The 21,705-nt window shown below is 35.4% G+C and overlaps 2 protein-coding genes across 4 annotated transcripts in view; one reads left to right on the plus strand and one right to left on the minus strand.

Moving 5' to 3' along the window:
- The window catches only part of LOC144975346 (IQ motif and ankyrin repeat domain-containing protein 1-like), a 21,415-nt gene extending 14,050 nt beyond the window's left edge, over positions 1-7,365 (plus strand). For all 3 annotated transcript variants that reach the window (XM_078919352.1, XM_078919344.1, XM_078919360.1), the window contains exons 2-6: positions 984-1,137; positions 3,001-3,103; positions 3,320-3,454; positions 5,950-6,081; positions 6,472-7,365. In XM_078919352.1, the coding sequence (XP_078775478.1) occupies positions 990-1,137; positions 3,001-3,103; positions 3,320-3,454; positions 5,950-6,081; positions 6,472-6,619 (666 nt within the window). In that variant the 5' untranslated portion in view covers positions 984-989 and the 3' untranslated portion in view covers positions 6,620-7,365. The remainder of the gene's footprint in view (positions 1-983; positions 1,138-3,000; positions 3,104-3,319; positions 3,455-5,949; positions 6,082-6,471) is intronic.
- Positions 7,366-8,645: 1,280 nt separating this feature from the next.
- LOC144975341 (pre-mRNA-splicing factor 38A-like) lies at positions 8,646-17,916 on the minus strand. Its single transcript, XM_078919330.1, has 8 exons — positions 17,751-17,916; positions 14,508-14,667; positions 13,122-13,243; positions 12,430-12,515; positions 11,961-12,065; positions 11,334-11,428; positions 10,315-10,403; positions 8,646-9,041 (listed from the first exon to the last, which is right to left on the minus strand). The coding sequence occupies exons 1-8, from the start codon at positions 17,878-17,880 to the stop codon at positions 8,737-8,739; spliced, it is 1,092 nt and encodes a 363-aa protein (XP_078775456.1). The 5' UTR covers positions 17,881-17,916; the 3' UTR covers positions 8,646-8,736.
- Positions 17,917-21,705: the final 3,789 nt, after the last annotated feature.

Consider the following 21,705-nt stretch of genomic DNA (forward strand, 5'->3'; position numbering starts at 1 on the left):
GTATGGGGGGATAGAAGACACGGCATGTACCTCCCTGCCCACTATGGGAGGTCAGGATCCCCACCCATTCCTTTCTCTTTAAAAAAAAATTTTTTTTGTTCAGAATGATGAGAAGTCACTTCAATCAATCAATATTTGAATTAACAGGTTGCGTCGGTGTACGGCAGAAACGTGATGAGAATTGTTCATATTCTATGGTTATTAAAAAAATAAAATAAAAAAAGAACAACGAGCATGGGGAAAGCCGACTACACTCAATCAATAGCAAACGCCAATCGTAGTGTCAGGACCAGGAATGGTGTCAATGGGTCCCTGAGTGATTATTGATTTTATACTACGTATCACTATCAGATTATATAACACCGAATGCCTGGACACTATCACCCCAGTTAGTGATTAACAATCAGCTTAAAACCTGTCCTTACGTTCCATTATAATAAGATCCAAAACGACTGCCTTTTGAATTACTATGCCGAGATTCGCCCTTGATATGATTTTTTAATGTGTGTGTGTGTGTGTGTGTGGGGGGGGGGGGGGGGGGGGGGGACAAACAACGACATGCTCAATCGCATTCTCCAAAGAGCTGTTGTGATTGATTACCTAAATCATTTTATTCAACGTTCTATCAAACGGTTTTGCTTTATTGGTTTATTATTATGTCAGTTACCCCCCCCCCCCCCCCCCCCCCCCCCCCAAATATGTAACTAAAAAATGGAAAAGAAGAAGAAGAAAGAAGAAGAAGAAGAAGAAGAAGAAGAAGAGAAGAAGAAGAGAAGAAGAAGAAGAGAAGAAGAAAGAAGAAGAAGAAGAAGAAGAAGAAGAAGAAGAAGAAGAAGAAGAGAAGAAGAAGAGAGAAGAAGAAAGAAGAAGAAGAAGAAGAAGAAGAAGAAGAAGAAGAAGAAGAAGAAGAAGAAGAAGAAGAAGAAGAAGAAGAAGAAGAAGAAGAAGAAGAAGAAGCTGTAGTTTCTATTCTTTGTGTCCAGTTTACAATGCCTCCCAAAAGTACCCCAGCAGCCAAAAGCACTACTGCGGCAAAGAAGCCAGTTGCCACCAAATCGAGAATACAACCGGCACCGAAAACAACCGCAAAAGCGTCGGCCTCAAAGACAGCAAAACCAGAAGAGAAGAAAGAAGCAGGTGGGTAGAATAGTATTAACTATTAAGGAGGGTAGTGGTGTTAAAGAGGCTTTTTATTTTATTTGATCAAAGTTTATATATATATATATATATATATATATATATATATATATATATATATATATATATATATATATATATATATATATATATATATATATATATATAATGTTTATATTCAAGGAGCAGAAAAGCACGTTGATTTTAAGAAAAAAATATCCTTTGTCATGGAGGTGGCTCTTCTTGTAGAGAACTAAGAGTGGCGAGTAATGTAACTCTGTAGGATTACCCTTTTTTTTATTTATTCGGAAAGGGGATTTATAATAAGTGCAAGGTTTTTGTTTGTTTCCAGGGTTTTTGCAATCTCATCTCTTGAGGCAATAATAGGTCATTTCAACGTCAGTAAGTGAAGATAATAAAATAGTCAAAAGATTTATTTCAAACTAAGAAAAATCAAGACAAAGGGGAAGTGTTAAAAGAGCGTTTTCATGAACGCAGACTAGTGCTTAGTTTCTATCTCTGGATTAAGTCAAGGACTTGAAAAAATCGGATTTCATGTGAGCTAAGCAAGTCCCAGACTAATATCACGCACCTTCGGACTAAGTTTTGTCAAGTTTTAGTCATTTGCTGAGTCAGGACTTCAACCTTAGTCTGAGACTAGTTACTGGGATACATCATAGTGTCGACAGGATAGCAGCTATTTTTAGACTGAGAGAGCTTCGATTCGGAAAGGAAATACGTCGTTTACGAATGACAGAGGCAAAAAGTGTCCTGTTGTTATTGACAATGGCTTTAAAAAACTATAAGATAAGTGCAGATCGTCGAAAGTACACATTTTTTGTGACTAAAGACTAAAAAAACAAAAAACTGAAAATAATTGGTTCCCTGGTTTCCGAGTGAACGGGAACGGAGACTCGAAATCGAGTAAAAAAAAAAAACAACAAAAAATAATTAGAAAGTATAGTGGAAACAAAGGTTTCTATCCTGGCATTGTAACTGACTGATTCATGAGAACACACTTTCTCTTTTGTTTGTTGTTGGTTGTTTTTTTGTTTTTTTTTTTGGTGTTCAATTTGAGATATCAATAAAACTATCATTGGCCTAAATATAGAATTAACAGTCGACCATGGACATCATTGTAGATCTAACAGTCGAAAGTCAATATCACGTGATTTGATTCATCATGACAAAAATTAAAATATGAAAAAGAACGAAATATTTTCTACACCGGATATGTTGCTAATTTCCTTTTTGGAAATCTTTTGCGTTGAAAGTATGAAGGCGAGTATCTTACCTGCCGTCGTGTACTAGAGAGCGTGATGTAGTAGCCGAATTAGTCACCGTCCTTACAACGCATAGACATTCTAGACAAGAGACTGGCTAGTCAGAGGCTCCGCTTAGGCTTAAGACTAACAAGTCATTTACTAGACTAGTAAATAACTAAATCTAGTCCTCGTTCATGAAAATGGGCCCAAAAGTAGATCCGAGAGCAATATTTCCTTGTGGCTAGTCCATCTAAGAGTTCCACACTGACTCTGCCACAATGGAATCACTAAGATGGTAAGAAGCACATCAAATAATGATAAATATATAATGGACAGATGACCTATTACGAAATAAATCCATTTTGTTTTCCTCTCAGCAAAATATGAACAGGGTGGTCCATTTAAAGAACAAGGTCAAAAAGCTGCATTGAAAGGACAAATCGTGGGAAAAAAAGATATAAGGTTGAGGAACAGTGAAAAAATTCACCGGTTTGGGGAGAGCCAACATTTCCCTGCCCTAAGGGGAATTCCACCCACCTTGATTTGTGAGGAAATAAATCTATAATTAATAATACGTTAATTTTCTGTCAACCCACAGCCCCTCCTCCTCCAAAACCAATTGTATGGGCAGAGATTGGAGTGAAAGAATTGGACACTAAAGTCGTCGGTGACAAAGATGGTACAATCAAAGACAGTGGCAAGTAAGTTCAGTCAAAAAACAATATTACTGCAACAAAATAATGTGATATTAAGAATGTGATTCATATCAGCTGTAAACATAGTAAATAATCAATGTATATTGTAGCATTTAAAACTTGAACGAAAAATATATAAATTGCTTTATCAAATATTATCAAGATATTGGATATTGTGCCTTTCTTTAACATAATTTACAAACTTTTATGTTCCTTTATCAGATGGGCAACAGTAGTTGATGAAAATGGAATTCCAGCCAGATTCCTGCGTCACAGAGATGTCAATATGTTGTCTGTCCCGAACCCTGGTGATATGCAGCCCGAGACCATCAGAAAAGCCCTTATTGGTTCTATTAAGTGAGTTATAAATGATTTTTTTTAGTGGCAAGTGTACATAATGAAAACTATAATTGACAAATGAACTACAGGCCTGCACTAAGAACGTGTATTAATATAGAGAAGGTTATGTGTTATATTTTTTGGAAACCTGGCTAAAAAAAAAGAACATTAATGATGCTCATGTAAAGGTTGACGGATTCAATTTGATTCCAGCTGACAGGACACTAAATACTAAATTCTGGCACGGAGAGAGGATGTGGTGCTTGAACAACAAATGGGCACATGAAAATAATATTTACATTTTAAAGAAACACTGTGTACGCCCGATGTTGAACGTTTAACCCTCTCTGTACGACCCTGTTATTTACCAAGAGAATTTACGAGCGTCATTTTCAACGTTGTATACATTCCACCCAGTGCCAACTTTGTTAATGCAAAAGAAGTTATTTCGAACTGTATATTACAGATAATACTCCATATGCATTGTAATGGGTGATTACGACCAATGTAATACTCAAGTAAGTCCAAATATCACCAACAAGGGGTAACAAGTAACAACATTCTTGACATGTGTTATGGAACTGTCAAAAACGGCTGCAAAAGTACACAGATAGCACCACTGGGGGACTCCAACCACAATAATGTATTACTGACACCAAAGTACAAACCGAAGTTGAAGATGACAAAAACAAAACAAACTAGATACATAAACAAATATAACTATAACACAGTAGAGAGGTTTGAGATGGTAAATAATATAACAATGTCTCCTCAACCCTCTTGTAGTATGACACTCTCCCTCAGATCGGAAGGTCCAAGGTTTGATTCTCACTCTGAGCATTGCATAGTTGAGTCCTTGGAAAAGTCTCTTTACTCACGCTCACATTCTCTCATCATTTTTGTTTTGTTTGTTGCTTTAGGTCTCTTCCAACACAATTGAGGTTATATGAGAGACCGCTGAAACAAAAAAACAAGCAATCTAACAAAAATAGTACAAATGTAAATCAAAATCATAACCTAAAGATATCATAAGCTAAATTATAAATAACCAAGAACAAACAGGCAGAAGATTTACAGAAAAAAAAATATCCCCTGTCAAAAATACAATCACAAACCAAAGAAGCAGGATAGGCTAGTAAAGAGAAGAAGAAACGACATCACTATCGGATCGTACACCCATGCGAACATCATAGGTATATGATTCAAGGGTGATGCTCCCATCCAACCACCCGCATTCTCTCATCGTACTCAGGTGTAAAATGAGTACATGGCTATTAACAGCATTTGTCAGAAAAAAATTGTAATATTGCCTAACAAAGGCTATGTCTCATCCTACATGTTAAATGTTGCTATTGGCTAGGGACCCCTTGTAAAGCGCTGTGACCAACTCATTTTCAACGTTTGTTGGTTTTTTGTTTTTAAGGGTTTTATGGCGCTTGCAACACATTAAGGTCATATCAGCGCCATTAAAAAGGAAGAAAATGGGATAGTAATAAGTTCTAGAATTACAATTAAAGCAACCAAGAAAAAGTAAGACAAAGGAGAATTGGATCAAATAGGGAACAGATGTAGATTCCAAGAGCACACTATCGAAGTACTTAGTTTGAGATCACCTAAAAGTCTTATCCAGTCACAAGCACAGGTCCCCACTAATGTTTGTTTTTGTTTTTAAGGGTTTTACGGCGCTTGCAACACATTTAGGTTAATCAGCGCCAGTAAAAAGGAAGAAAATGGGATAGTAAAAAGTTCTAGAATTACAATTAAAGCACCCAAGAAAAGGGAAGACAAAAGGGGAACTGGTTCAAATTGGAAACAGATGTAGATTCCAAGAGCACACCGTCAAAGTACTTAGTTTGAGATCACCTATAAGTCTCATCCGGACACAAGCACAAAATCCAACAAAGAGGAAAACACTCAAATGCTTACATTATACACTGAAGATAACAAATATAACAATACATAACAGAGAGATGATTTACAAGGAAAAAAATATCATCTCCCAAAACAATAACTATGCATTTGACTGTTTCCCTCCCAGTCAGGAGTCCGGCCAGGGCCAGGACAAAACCAAGTAATATCATTCCAAGACAAAGACAGAAAGCATGTTGGAAAACAGATATAAGGGGATAGAAGACACAGTGTGTACCTCCCTGCCTGCTATGGGAGGTCAGGATCCCCACCCAGGGTCCCCACTAAGAGGAATACACTCAAATATTTACAAATCATATATATAATATGTATACAAAACATAATACATTACATAACAGAGAGATGATTTACAAGGAAAAAAATATCATCTCCCAAAACTAACTATACATTTGACTGTTTCCCTCTCACCAAGGGTATCCGGTCAGGGCCAGGACAAAACCAAGTAATCTCATTCCAAGACAAAGACAGAAAGCTAGTTGGAAAACAGATATAGGGGGATAGAAGACAGTAAGTACCTCCCTGCCCACTATGGGAGGTCATTTTCAACGTACAATTGTCTCAATTATCACATTATTCTCTCGCAGGTACGGAAAGCCATTTATACTGGATATGATGGAATCTGAGATGTACGAGTACTGTAGAGACCAATTTGATAAGATTTTACCTGGATTACTTGACATGGTCTTGGACAAATCTATAGTTGACGACACATACAGGTATGTTTTTAATTATCATTTTACAATTTTTCATAACAATTTATAAAATTGTAAACTATCTTTTAGCTAAAATGATTTTTTTTGAAGGACCCACATCCTTAAATTAAAAGAAAAAATCCATATCATATGGGGTTTTTTTTATGTCATATCTCTTGACGGGGTAAATCTGTTGATGAAAAATGTCTATAGAGAAGCAAATTGTGGAAGAAAGAGTCAACATAAACAGACTTGTTTTTCTTTTTTTTTTTCATGTTTTGTGGATGGCATTAAATATTTTTTGGTGGGGAAACTAAGGGTCTATTTCTTAATTATCACAATTGTACGATGTATATATAGCACATTATATACAATGTCGTTATTAAACTGCTTATGCAAATTTTCTTCTTATAGATTCATGAAAATAGTAACGGAAGAAGATGGACCAGACTTTCAAAACCAGTATGACTATAAACTGCTCAACTTCTCCTGCATCGTCTTGTCACAGGTTCCACCTAATGAAGAGCTTCTAAGAAAGACCTACCCAATCAAAATAGCTTAAGAACACCACAGTTCAGTTTGGTGCAAGCAGTATTCTTGGCTGTGTTACTACGAATTTTTTATTCTGGAATTCTGCATCTTTTGAGACAAGAAAGAATGCCAAATGCATTGCAGAACATAATCAAAGAGGAGATAAACAGTCAATACAAAATATAAAAAATGATAATAACAATAATAATAATAATAATAATAATAATAATAATAATAATAATAACTGTAGACGAGCTGGACAAAATTTACATTATCTTGGAAGCCTTTAAAGTCACCACCAGCATTAGCATGGGGGGGTATCCAACAAATAGTTTTATACACTATTTTAATTTATTTTTAAAATATTGATTTGCAGACAAAAATAGTTTGCATCAATGAATTGTTATAATGTTGACAAATTTGAAACAGTAATGTATGTTTTGCCTCCCAAATTGTTCACCATCTCAGACAAATTCATAAGAAAATTCATAACATTATTTTGTTGAATGTGGATAATCTGTCTATTTCTTATTCTTTTCGTTCTATTTTATACCAACCAGCAAAAATATTGTTTGTTTAAAAAAATCAAAACTGTCATTTGAGATATAATCTAGAATTTTATCGTGTCACATTATTGTATATTATATAGATGTGAAGTGCAATTTCATTGATATTGTTATTGTAATGTACAAAATCAATAATATTCCGTCCAAAATATTATACTGTTGATTGATTATTGATATGATTGATAATAAATCAATATTGATGTTTCCATAATATCATGACTTGATATCTTATTGGCACATTTTGAACCAAAGGTGAGGTATTTATAATTAAGCTCAAACTGTGACTGTGACAATATGACTGAGTTGTATTGCACTGTGACCAGAGAATGGTGTAAACATCAAGTTAGTAATGTTCTTTTTCTTTTTCATGGGACCACATTGTTCCCCTTTAAATTGCTCACCCATGCCACAAGGGTAAAGCAATTTCTGTCAATATCGGGATTGCTTAATGGATTAACTGCATCCCCTAAATAAAAGTCCCTAAAACATCATCTCGCCCCATCCCATTCCCCTATCCTGTTGACTCTTCATCTTATCCAAGTCACTTTTTTGAAACTTGGTGCCAGCCTGTCTAGATTGGCGTCATAAAATTGGGAGTGTCTATGGAATTCATGCAATTGTGCACATGTAACAACGTATGACATAAGACATGATGGCATTGATTCTTCCGCCTTAAGTACTCCTCATTCATGAAATATTAAAGCAAACACATATTATTTTAAAACCTTAAAAAAAAAAATTTTTTGCCTACAGAACCTATCATTTTGCTTATTTGCGTACTGGACATGAAAATTCGTACAAATTAGGAATTTTGCGTACCATTTGGCAACTCTGCAAATAGGAAACAGATGTAAATTCCAAGAGCACACTATCAGTATACTTAGTTTGAGATTACCTAAAAGTCTCATCCAGACACAAACACAGGTCCTGACTAAGAGGAATACACTCAAATGTTTACAAATTATTATATACATGATAAAAAATAAATTCAATGCATAACAGAGAGATGATTTATAAGAAAAAAAATATCATCTCCCAAAACTCTAACTATACATTTGACTGTTTCTCTCCCAGCCAAGGTATCATGCCCGGGACAAAACCAAGTAATCTCAAGACAAAGACAAAAAGCATGTTGGAAACAGATATAGGAGGAGGGAAGACACAGTAAGTGCCTCCCTGCCCACACAATGGGAGGTCAGGAACCCCATCCAGGAAAAGGAAATTGTATATAGAGGGGATGGAAGACACAGTAAAGGTGACCGCCCAACCCACTATAAGAGGTCAAAAGATGCCATCCAGACTCAGAGACAAGTACAGAGCAACGTGGAAGGGTATAATAGATTTAGAGAGAAAGAAGAGACTGTAAGAATAGACATATTTAGGAATCCTTTCCGCCTGGATTCCCTGCCGTGGAGACAAGACTTCCACTGTAGTATGAAACCAATCAATTAATGTTTAACACACAAAAATAATAATGCAGAAAGTACAATATGCTATTTCATGTTTTATTTGAATCAATGAGTAAAAACGCCTAGTTATACTTAAAACAAAACCAATAAATCTATTCAACTGATGACATAAATTACAATCGTAGTGGTGCCAAACCTAATTTAGCTCTCATCAAATTGGCCTCTTTAATTTCTTGTTCTTTTGTACTTGAGCCTCCTTTCCTAGATGATTTACCATCTCTATCATCTCTTTTTTTCTCACTGTGTCGACTGCTGGTCTTTTCTCTGTGCCTGTCCTTATCTCTACCTCTATCTCTTTCCCTGTCTCTGTCACCATGTCGACTGCTGCGGTGTCTGTCACTGTCCTTATCTTTATCCTTGTCATGGCGACTCTTCTTACTACGTCTATGACGGTCTTCATCTTTATGAGGTTTGTAATCTAAGAATTCAAGTAGAAAGATAAGAAACAATTTTTCTGAATATTTACTTCATAAAAACCCATTACTCAACCTTAATAAAATGGAAATAAAAGTGGAAAAGACATGGTTTACTTTACTAGATTGACGTGCTCCAATGAAAGAAAGAAATGTACATGTTTCAAGCAGAATCCCAAACTGCCAATCCAGAACAAGGATGAGCAACATGGAAAGGGAAAACAGATATAGATATAACTACAACTGTAGCCTTTCTGAACAATAAAGCCCATGAAGCTGGAATCTATCTTGGTTTTTGTTGCAATAAATGAACACCAACAATGGTTTACCACCCATTGAATAGGGAACTAAAGCAGAAAGAATTCTCCACCTTCTAATGGTAGTCCTTCAGAGCCATGCGGCCCACAGAACCAGAGTTTATCCCGGTTTCCATTGCGTGAAATGGACAATAGCAATTGCTCGCTATCATTTGGATAGGATGCTAGTCTATCGCAAAGTACTTTCCACCTGCCCTGACAGAACCAGCTACCCGATCACTTCTGAGTGGACAGAGGGGTCAGAAAAAATCTCAACTGCACCCGGGATCGATCTTTGTCGCTTTGCATATGAAGTGAGTGCTCTACCAACTAAGCTATCGGGATCTCTACCTAATCGACCCAGCTCCAAAACACTTCCAAATAGACAGAGAATAAGAAACGTTTCAAAAAACCTTGACAAAACCCAAGATTGAAACCAGTCCCTTTGCCTTTGAGCGATAAGCAATTTTTATTTTTTTTTTTTTATTTTTCGACAACGCTAGTTCATTTCAGCACCAGTTTAAGGGTAGATGATGGGAAAAAATCTAAAAAGATAATATATTTTCATTAAAAACACACAATTATACACCCCAAAGAAAAAAAAAGACAAAGGTGGACTCGTTCAGACAGCTAATAGTTGTCGATTACAAGAGTTATTTGTGTGTCTAGTCTGATTCCATCTTTAAATCCATTACTGACACTAGCACAGGATCCTATCAAGAGGGATAGACACAGAGGTCACAAAATGGATATTATCGTGTTGATAATAATAAAACTATAATATAGAGAGATTATTTAAAAGGAAAAAATATCACCTCTAAGAAAAAGATAAATTCATCTGACTGTCTCCCTCATAGCAAAAGAATTGAGGTAGTACCCAGGTAAAACCATATACGGTTTCATTCCAAAACAAGTACACAAAAGCCATATATATTGAAAGATGGGGCCAAAAGACAAAATATATATAAATGTATGAACTTACTAGGTGAATGATTTCTTCTATCTCGTTCTCTGGATCTAGACCTTGATCTTTTCCTTACTGGACTGCGACGGTGATCTTTTTCTCTTTCCCTTTATTATAAAAAAAAACAAACATTGCTTTTTATGGAAGCATAAATGTTTGTAACTTAATTTTCTAGTGACGAAAGTCAAATTACTTAACATGCTGTTTTGTAATGTTATTATCAGGTGAATAAAAAGGACCAAATTTTGACTTGTACCTAGATCCTAGCTAAAACACAACAAAAAGATTACTGGGATGCAAACAATGGTGTAATTTGAACAACTGTGCTAAGTAATATAAAATTGTAAAAGTAAAAGGGAATATTTAAGTTATGGATACTTTTTGAAGATGCCTAAAATAACTCAATCCACCAACTTGCTGATGTTTACATTTTACAATAAAATGGTACTTTTGTAGTGACTAATTTTATTATGGCATTACAGAAATGCAATTTAAGACAAATATTATATTCATATACATCTATAATATTAACGAATAAATTAATAAATTGATGATTTCAGAATGTCCACTACATATCCTTTTTAAAAAAAAAAAATTTCAGCTCACAATATTCTTGACTACAATTGAAGAGGTTAGTTCTATTCTGTGCCAAAGTCCAGTTTGGCCACTTCTAAAAAAGACTGATGATAGTGATGATACCACTGAACTAGAAATCTAACATGATGAAAAAGTTGATAAAAGATACAAAAGTTGTAATTGCTGAGCTACAGGGGAAAAAAAAAGAGGAAAGATCCACGGCATTCCATTGTTGTCCCATTTGAGGTCAAACTGGACTTGGGCATGGTACATAACTAACCCTTCAAATGAGGGCACTTTCGAAAAATTAAAACAAAAAATACTAACAAAGCAATGACAGCAAAAAAACTAAAATCCATAATATCCACTTTCACATCCAGTGAAGAGATTGCAGAACTATATACTCTTGTAAAAAAAACAGTACCTAATTTTTCAATGATGAAATTTACAAATGCACTTACCGTCTGTGAGGAGATGGTCTTCTATGTGGGGATGGTGAGCGTCTTTTCTCTTTCTCCTTTGACTTTTTCTCTGGAGGTGGTATTTTCTTGAGTTCCTTTAAATGGAAGGTAACAAATACTTAAAATTTCAATTTCAAGATCCCAGTTACAATCATTTTGGAGAATAATTGGTAAATCAAAATTGAATTAGATTGTATTCTTTAATTCTGCAAATGTAAGTATGTCAGCAAGAAAATGAACAAAGTAATACCAAATCACAACTGAAAACAAACAAACAAATAAAAATTATTTTAAATTGTAAAACAAAAATGCAGGCAAAAGGTGAAAATGGTACAATAAAAATGATGGATATTTTGGGTTTGTACTTTTCTTCAGCTAAACAGGTGATTAATAAACATTTAAAAAACAAAAATAATTAATGAAGCAAAAAATTGTAATAGCAAGCCGGAATACTCCTTTGTGATGAGAGTGAATTATAATGATAAATAATAAAAATTAAAGTGCTGTCTCACCATTACTGAAAGAGGTCCTTAACTGGAGGGATATTTTTACAATCCTAAACTTTAGGCAGCATCTTATCACTAAAAAAACAAACAAACCCATTAGTATATAATTGCAATGCCTCACCTTCATATAATCATCCTCTTCATCCGACTCCATTTCATCAAAATCTTCCTCCACAGCACTGACTCTGGGATCCAATACATTTGTCTCTTCCAGAACGTGGCGCTTCTAAATCATTCAATTATTAAAGAATAAAATGAGTGAGCATAATAGAATTAAAATAAATGTAAATGAGTAATTAAAAAATGGCTTTAAAATGTCTCAAATGGTAACAAAAAGCAACTCTCAGTTATCCAACAACTTAGGGGGAAAATAAAAAATTTGCAAAAATGGAGTTGATGACATACCCACATATATCCTATAAAATAATATGTACATTTATCTTATGCAAGTCTTATAGTTTTTTCAATGCCAAATGTACACAAAGTGATATAACGGAATATAAAGCCTAAATTAAATTGTTGTAAAACCAATTCTAGTCATTTGTCAATAATTTAAAAATTCACACGAAAAAAAAAAAATATGGCATTACCTGAATTCTAGGCAGGATGATGTCACAGATTCTCTCCTCCCTCAAGATTTCATCAATAAATTCATCCATGTGAATTGTGGCGAAAGCTGATTTGACAATAAATGTTGTATAATTATGTGTAAAAACAACTTTAGCAACACATAAATCAAGAAAATAAAATGAAAATTTACTACCCAATCTAAATCTACACATAAGGACAACCTACACTTTCAAATTTTGTTGGTAACATGGTCATTCTTTTTTCTTTTTCTACAATAATGACTGGCTTTAATATAAAATTGATAATAAGTTTCATATTGTCAAAAATCTCTCCTCTCATAGGCCATAAATTATAAAAAGATTTAAGATTTAAGCTTGCGCTTAAAAACCGACTGAAATTCCGATTCAAATGCTCTCTTGTATGATATTCCCCACAGATGAGCCAAAATGAGAGACGGATTTCCCTCAGTTTCAGCATGTACTAAGAGAATCAAAAGTTTTGTGAAATTTTTGGCCAAATGTAAGAGAAGATGTTTTGAATTTCTTCAAAAAATTGTCATAGGGCAATGGTTAAATAACACAAATACTTTAAACACTTTTACTCACTGATTGGACTTTTAAAAATATGAAAAAACTTTTAATATTTCCATTTCCCTCTCTAATTTACACACAATTGTATAGAATATAAAAAATAAAAACAAACTATGAGTTACCTCCATTCCTGTCAATACGTTTCAACTTTCTGTAATCATAATACAGGGGCTCTAAATATTTATAGCAATCAATTGATGATCCAGTCAACCTCATGTAAAGAGCCCCAAGAGCCCGCACATATCTGAACGGGGAAGGAAGAAAAATAACATGTCAATCTGAGATATATAGTGGACACTTTTTCCTGTGGTTTTGAGGAGCAACCATTACTACAGTGGTCTCCATTTATCAGCACTCTGGCCACATGCATAATCTAGCTATAAGCACGCTCTGGACTAGAAACATAATTTTCGCTACATAAATTTACCCTTTTATAAGCATTTCTCCTAAATGGATTCCGGTTATAAGCACGATTAATTTATTTGTTTTTAGTTTTTATTAAAGAAGAAAAAAAAAGAAAAGAAAATGTATATAAAAAGAAATAAAAAGAAAACTACCATATTTTTTTAATACAAAAGACTGACAGTGTTAAAAAACCCCATCAAAATACTATAAGTAATGAATGGTTCACACCTCATTATTCCATCATTACTGCCCTTGCAAAACAGATAACACTTCAGTGATAAAACGGGCAATGCATATCCATTTTAAAACTTAAGTGATAATAATAGGCAGTCTCAGGCATTGAAACGGTATAGGTTGGGGGGGGGGGGGAGTGCATGCTGTCCACTTGCAGTGACGCTGACGCAGTGCTAGAAACCGGGTAAGCAAAGTGAGGACTCAGGCTGTCTCTAGATGTAATCATAATGAATCATCGATTCATCAGTCATGACAGTCATTTTGATGACAATAGTTTATTCAGAGAGCTTTTAGGTGTCTTTGCGATGTGAGTAATGAAAACAAGGTTTGCATCAATACTCCTCATCTGTGACACTCTTGATATCATGCATGCGTCTGCTGACAAGAATATTTTGTGTTATATGTTTAAAGACTTTCATTGGTTTCTAGTTATGCAGCAAATATCAGACAGTGTCTGATATTGTGCTTTAAATTTCTTAACACAAAGCAACCAACGTATCTCTAGAACAAACTACAATGATGGAAAACTACTGGCTACTCTAGGAAAGAGCTCTTACGTGTTATTTGCTCTTTTTCTAGAAATGTCCTAACTTGCTGGAACCAACTTCTAAAAGATTTATGGCATTGTTCATCAGAAGAAATGTTTTAAAAACATCTTAAAGGATTTGTTCTTTTCCAAACTAATGTATTTGTGCACTTGTTAAGTGCTATTCCTCGTGATATGGTAGATCGCTCAGCAAATGCAACGCCTTAATTGCCACTGAGTGCAAATAAATAAAATATGATTGTAGTGTAATGGATTGAGAAAGGTTGAAAAGAAGAATTCATTTTCAAAGATGATTAGAAAATGAGAAAAAAAGTACACTTACTTGAAATCCTCATTTTTTATAAACTCAACAACAATATCTTTTTCTGGTTGAATCTGCAGCATTTTCAACAGCAAACACAGAAACGGTACTGGTTTTATGTTGCCCCCAAAGACTCCCCCTACATACTTCAATTCCATGGCCTTGTCGACCATCAATGCAGCTGAAAATGTAAATGGATCATTGATTCATATTTGTCAAAATGAATAATCCCATATACTTCTTAAAACTTTCCTCGTCTTTTGTCATAATGATTTATTGCAAACTGTAAGAGCATTTATATAAGGGGACTAAGGTAGCAAAAATTTAGTGGATAAATGCATTAATTATACTGACTGGCTACTGAGATAATCAAATGCTGTACAGTAAAGTTAAATCGGCTCATGTCTCATAAGACTTTAATTAAATGATTAAAAACACACCAACAAAGTAAAAGCAATAACCATTAACAACTGAAAGAGTCTTGTAATTTGTCTTATCGTTTGACCTGATCCAAATATGATATCTCACAGACATGTGGCTGGGCGATTTCTCAATAGACTTTAACTGTGTACATGAATCATTTAAGAAGGCCTGGTTTTAAATAATGTTCATGGCTTATCTAGATTCAGAATATCTTTTATAATTATAACACACCTTTATCAATAAAAGAAAGAGTAAGTCTGTGTGTTGGTGTGTGTATCGTCTACATGAAAAATCAGATTAATGTTGGGAAAATGAAAATTAACCAGTTTGTTAAATTTTTTCTTCTGATGCAAGATGTTGAGATTATTTTGTGATTTAGGTCGATTTTACTAAGTTTTACAAGTTCATTTTAAACCTGAAACTATAAAGAGGACTTTGGTCTCACAACAGGAAGCCTCAGTGCAGCAATGTATATTTTATTTTATAAAATGAACCATTTTTACAACAGCATCCATGTTTGATAATAATGTTTGATAACAGCTTCTATTGCATGCAAAAGATCGTCTTCAGAATAATTATTGTACAATGATAATGATGTGCAGCGAATTTACCCGAAACATACTTTTGAGATAATAATGTCTTAAATTATTTAGAAATATTTTCTGATGAGAATTTACTCTTAAGGGGCGGTTTGGGTCTTTTCTAAAATAAAATTAATTACCAATATTGGGTGGTTTTAATCATTCTGTATTGTCATTATAGGTTAAAAAACCAACATTTATGGTTAAAATTTTTAATTATCTGTGTTGATACCCATTTTGCGACCTAATTTGGGGGTCTGACATAAAAAAATATAACAATCTTGTGGCAAACATTCCACAAAAACTAATGAAGGAATGTCTCCATATCCTTCCCTCTTGTCAACATCGTACCATAGTGTGTCACTACAGAGAGATTTTACGGCTTAAGCATATGGAATTTTTATTAGAACATTACAAAGTTGAGAATAAAAATGTCATGAAAAAATTGATGTTATAAATTCAGAATTAGGATTATAATTCAAAATTCACATATCTTATCCAAAAAATCTCTCTATGGTGACAAAATACATTATCTCTGTGATAACTGTGGAAATTTTCGGACAATTTCATTGAATAGATTCTGAGAAGGCAGTGTCTACATACACGGTAACCGGTCAACTAGCCTCAGGATCTAAGTACACGGTAACTCTGGTAACTGGTTTGAAGCTACAATACAAGCAATGGATGGACCCCGCTCTGTATGTGTGTGTGTTATTTAAAAAATCAAACAATGCAATATAACCCATTAAAGGCGAGATTCAAGGTCACCATGTATGTTACTGTTACTGTGTACATAGATCCTGAGGCTAGGTGCCGGTTGGTATAAAAAATAATGATACCATGATATCTGCAATATTCCTCTTTATAACGAAGTTATGCATCTTTAATCGAACCCCCCTAAAACTTAGTAAAAGCGAACAGCAATTTCCAGTCATAACTTTCTTATGGGCGAGTTGAGTCACAATTTGACTCCCACTGCTGCTGCTCACTAAACTGCCTAAAGTTACTGTGTAGGTAGACACTCCATTCTGAGAAACGTTTGACACAGTATCCCATACCCTTAGAAAAATGACATATTGAGAAAATAGCAAAATAGCTTCCCGTTTTTCACACTTTTCTTACTACCTGTACCATTTTCGACTGTGTTTTTCGTGCCTTTATAGTCTACTTTAAGAATTTGGACTTCCATTATATCATTTCTAAGATAATAAAATATCATTTTCCACCAAAATCTCAAAATCAATTTTTCGAAGGATTTTCCTAGTAATTAGACCCAAACCGCCCCTTAAAATGAATATAAAATGGATAATGGATGGCGACAAAGTGAATACAGCATTGATTTAGTGACCAGGGTCTTCATATTCAGATGCTCAAACCAGGGGAACTTTACTTTAGTGTGTAGGATTGCTGTTATAGTTGAAAAGTCAAGGATGTCACAATATATTGATTGCGACAAGTCATTTTGACGTACAATAACTTTTAAAGATTTTTAATTGGTTTCCTGCAAAGTGAAGCAATACAACATTCTAGTCTTGCCTTTTAAATATGGACTATTCCAACGCTGAGGGGTGAAAGGATCAAAATATTTACCAGGGTAGAGGACAGGGTCGCAGTGAAGTTACCCAACTTTATTTTTACTGTATACTTGACACATCGATAGATAATCAACTGACAAATATCTCTGCCAAATTTCATCAAATTGATTCACCTGCGGTCAACCCTACTTATTTTTAGGACAAAAACATCATATTTTTTTCAATATTCAAATTTAAATTTAACCCTAATTTTATCCATACTTACTTACCACATAATGAAAATTATTTGTATGAAAAATATGGGTTATTTTCTGACCTTTAAAATGATATCCAATACTTGTCAGTTATTTTTGAATTGAAAAGAAATTACTGAAAACAATGTGGGACAATTCCACTGCAAAACCCAAATATTCCCGATCGCCTCAGCCTCAACTAGATTCTCACAAGTGATCAAGCTGCTGCTTTTTTTGGTAACACAGATTTTCTCTGTAAATTTTTTTTAACAGAACAATATCAATAACTCCGGAAACGTTTGTTAAATAGAAACAAATATGGTATCAAAATAAAAGTTATTTTATGTGCCATCCCCTGACTCCTGACTGGTTAAAGTTAAGGTGTTTTAGTTTTAGTTTTGAAGAGTTGTCATCATTGTCTGAATTTTTTTTCTGCGCCGCCGTCTTAAGAAAACTTAATAAAAGTTATCTAATTTGCAACCAATGCAATACCTGTTAAAGCAAAGCATTCTTCTTTCCAATATCTACATTCATATATTCTTGTCCGGATAATTTTTTCGACAAGATATTGAGGGTTCGTTCCTTTCACAGAATGAGCATCTTTTACTGTTCGGTTCGCCATTTTGTGTGAAGTGGAAAGCAAAGAAAAGCGAAAGTATGAAAATATAAAGGAAGACAGTGAATGTAATGTCTCCAAATACCTAATTAATTATCCGTAACTGGTCCGTCTCCGTCTCCCCGATGTTGTCGATCGTTTAGGTTCGGGGACCGTACCTAATCGTGCCGCGCTGAGGACCGGACCGAGGACCGGTCCCACGGTCTTTTAGCTGTGAACCGTGGTCCAGTCCCAAAGAGGAAGACCGCCGGCGGTCCTCACTTCTTATCACCTTTCAACGGTCTCGCGCCATACTACTTCCCAGCGATTCGTTGTCTCGGTCCTTTGCCTATCTTCCACCAATCACCACCCATCCCACTTAATTAATCGCACCCACCCCCCTTTGCCATACACTAAACGACACAGACGACCATAGAGACAGACGACCACCTCCCTCCACTCCGCAAACCGCCCTTTCGTGTGTGAGATGGGGGGAACAGGAGGCGCACGCCTTGGACGATTCCATTATACGGGGTAAATTTCAAAATTTACTACACCATAATGATCGCAATGACAATGATCTATGATGAAGGCATGACCCCTCTTCTCTAATGGGTTATTGTTTGAAATGTATGTGACTACTAAAGATGTGTGTGTGTGTGTGTGTGTGTGTGTGTGTGTCGAACCTAGCAAGTTGCAAGTCTGATTTTTTTGTTTTCTTTTGTCCATCTCTTGTCGCCACTCCTTTCTATCGCATTGTTGTCATTTAAAATAATACAATAATATTAAAATTTCGTTTGGTGTTTTAACTAATCAAGTAATATGAGTTTCATTAGTTTCTTCCGTCCAAAAAAAACAGTTATAACGTCTGTATTTTTAAAAGGTCCAATAGAATATTTGGGGACCCCGATAGCTCAGTTGATAGAGCACTCTCTTTATACGCAAAGGGCCAGAGATCGATCCCGGGTGCAGTCGATTTTTTTCTGAATCCCTGTCTACTCAGCAATGAATGGGTAGCTGAGTTTGTTAGATCTGGCGAAAAGTCACCATCGACCCCTCTTATCACCTCATCCACCCCCTCTTATTATAACTTCACGTCTCTCTCTTACTCTTCAATGCTCGCTGCCCTCTAATGTGTGTGTGTGGGGGGGGGGGGGGGGAGGGGAGGGGTAGGAGTTGCGTGTGTGTATCAACGCCACGAACAACTCGATCAACGCCTTGGGCGATGCCATTATCTCCGTTAATGGGGATAAATTTCAAATTTTATTAAATTATCGAAGTAACAATGAAGTACGGTGAGCAAATAAAGAAGGCATCACCCCTCTTCTCTAATTAGGTTACAATTTGAAATGAGTGTGACTACTCCGTGTGTTTTACTCCTGTAGGCCACGGTTTTCATCGTGTAGCGGTCTTTAACGGTTCAAGAATGAACGGACCGGTCTAGAGACCGGTCCTTGCGGTCTTCATTTCCCAAGGACCGTAGGACCGTGGTCCTTAAGCTTGCCAAGGACCGCCCCGCACTAGTACCTAATCGTTAACTTGCTATTGACCCATTGTGGACGGCGCAAAGTTGAATCCTCGGGGAAGGCTCTTTATTCACATTCTCTCACCGTCTTATATGGAAAATGAGTACCTGGCCAGTGACACTGTTGTCTCTGTCTAAAAAAATGTTACTACAATACAGTTAGTTCCACTTGTCGTCTTCAATGACATCTCAGAAGTATTCTTAGAGGGGGTAGTAATATAAAAGGGGTGAGGGTACTCTTTGGCTAAACTTATATAGAAGGGGGAGGGGTCGGAATAGAATGGGGTGGGTGCGCAATTTGACCAAAGAAAGGGGCGAGCGGCGATTTGACCAATTCACGAAAGGGGAGAAGGGAAGGGGGGGGGGGGGGCGTATTTTGATTTTTTTTTTTTCTAATTTAGGCAGGCGAGCTGTAATGTATAAAACAGTTTTCTTTCGATCAAATATAATGCTAGTAAAATAACAGTGACAGCGGTGGTTCCACAGTACGACGGCATCCTTTGCCTGGTCGCGAGGGGAACTTTACATCCTACAACATCCATCATTTCAAGGAAGTAAAAATAAGTGAATTAAAGCTTAAAATCTATCTCGAGTCTATTTCAAGACTTGATTAATTAAGAGGTTAGCATAGAAGGCCGACGTGTAATTATATGCGTTTGATAACAAATAATAATGTTATGGGCTCATTTTTATAAAGTAAATCCTACCAAACCAACGCAAAGTATTCTCCACTACAGTTAAATCAGGCCCATAATTTCGCTCGATTATCAGACCTGCAAACGTGTACACCTATAGTGAGCCCGATAATCATTATAGAGCTTTCTCGATGAAAAGCTATGATGTGCCTCTTCCACGACTCTCAAGTAGGCCATGGCCTCTTCTATTATTTAAAAAAAAAAAGAAAAAGATTATTTCCAAAGAGAGCAACGCAGAGCAAATAATATATATTCCACCAAGTCAATCTGATATTTGTTGGAATGAACCAGAAGTAAAAAACTGAGTTTACTGACAAAATGATAAGAACTAAAATTTAATTTAAAAAAAAGTTTGTTTAAGAATCAACAATCACCATCCGCCGAAGCTTCCAGGCGGTTTCGCGTACACGTATGCGGCGAGGACCTTGTGGCCAGGATAGATCATCATAACAAAGTAGTGTAACGCCATTAGAAGCCCCTGTCATTCTTAATGAAAGTATATTTCAAATAAATTCTAAGAGTTAAGATTAAGATTTAGGAATTTTTAAGCACCACATGTTGACTCCGAATGATACCGTCACATATCTGGCAGTTCAAGATAAAGATCAGAAAAAATGTGAGTGAAAGAGTGCCAGACAAAACAAAAACAAACAAAAAATCAAACAAACAAACAAACAAACAAAAACAAACAAAAAAAAAAAACAAAAAAAAAATTTAAAAAAAAAACATGAGAGAAGAAAAGAAAAGAAAAGAAAAATACACTGTTTCACACATACTTGTTCTAATCTTTAGCTTACACCAAGGACACCTACACCAGGTACAGGTGTCTTTGGCTTACACAAATTTCACAATATCTGCTCCCTAATTTCTCATTTATTGATCTGACAGTTCACCTCGGTTCTGAATCAAAATTTTCACTAGGTTGAAATAGTGCTAGTCCAGTTATGTTTCGAAACGGGTAGCATTATTTATTGCATTGAAAGTAAAAGCAACGTATAATTGGTGAAAATGAATGTGTTTACACTGGCAGCAAATCTTAAGCAATTGGACCTGATAATGATAACAATATCCCAAACCACGTCCTGAACAATGAAAAACAATTTTCTTTGCTTTTTAAAGTTTTTTTTGGTGGTCATTCATGGCTTTTTTCCTACACTGATGACTGCACAATCAAATAAATAAATAAATAAATAAAAATAAATAAAACGCATAAACGCCACATTTGCAGCGTACGTATAATAACATAATATTTTCCTTATCATCGTGCTCCCCTCCATCCCCCCCCCTCTCCCCCCCCCCTTCCTCCTTCTTCGTGTATATAATCTTTGTCACTTTTTGACAAGCAATACATTTAAAACAGTCTGTTCATAGAATATACTACAGTTTCCGTTAATAGCGGTGGGGGGGGTGTAATTATCAATGGATCTTTCTGACTTCTGTGTCTGAAATACTAACGGTGACCCATCCTGTTATGATAGAGACAAGAGATAATTTTGAATATACCATCACTATTTTGGACGCGGAAATCCCGGATTCATCATTAGAAATGATTCAAAGGAGAACCGCTAGATACGCAACAGGAAACTACAGTATTATGAAGAAAACAAACAAACAAAAAAAACAAAAAAAAAA

Source organism: Berghia stephanieae, chromosome 1 (assembly GCF_034508935.2).
Source record: "Berghia stephanieae isolate SIO BIC M18660-M18661 chromosome 1, UCSD_Bste_1.3, whole genome shotgun sequence".
Taxonomy (NCBI): Eukaryota; Metazoa; Mollusca; class Gastropoda; order Nudibranchia; family Aeolidiidae; genus Berghia; species Berghia stephanieae.

Coding starts and splice junctions, on each gene's coding strand:
- LOC144975341 (XM_078919330.1), bottom strand. CDS start 17,880: ATGGCGAACCGAACAGTAAAAGATGCTCATTCTGTGAAAGGAACGAAC. Junction 12,516..13,121: donor ACGTATTGACAGGAATGGAG/GTAACTCATAGT, acceptor TTGTCAAATCAG/CTTTCGCCACAATTCACATG. Junction 11,429..11,960: donor AAGAGGATGATTATATGAAG/GTGAGGCATTGC, acceptor TTCCATTTAAAG/GAACTCAAGAAAATACCACC.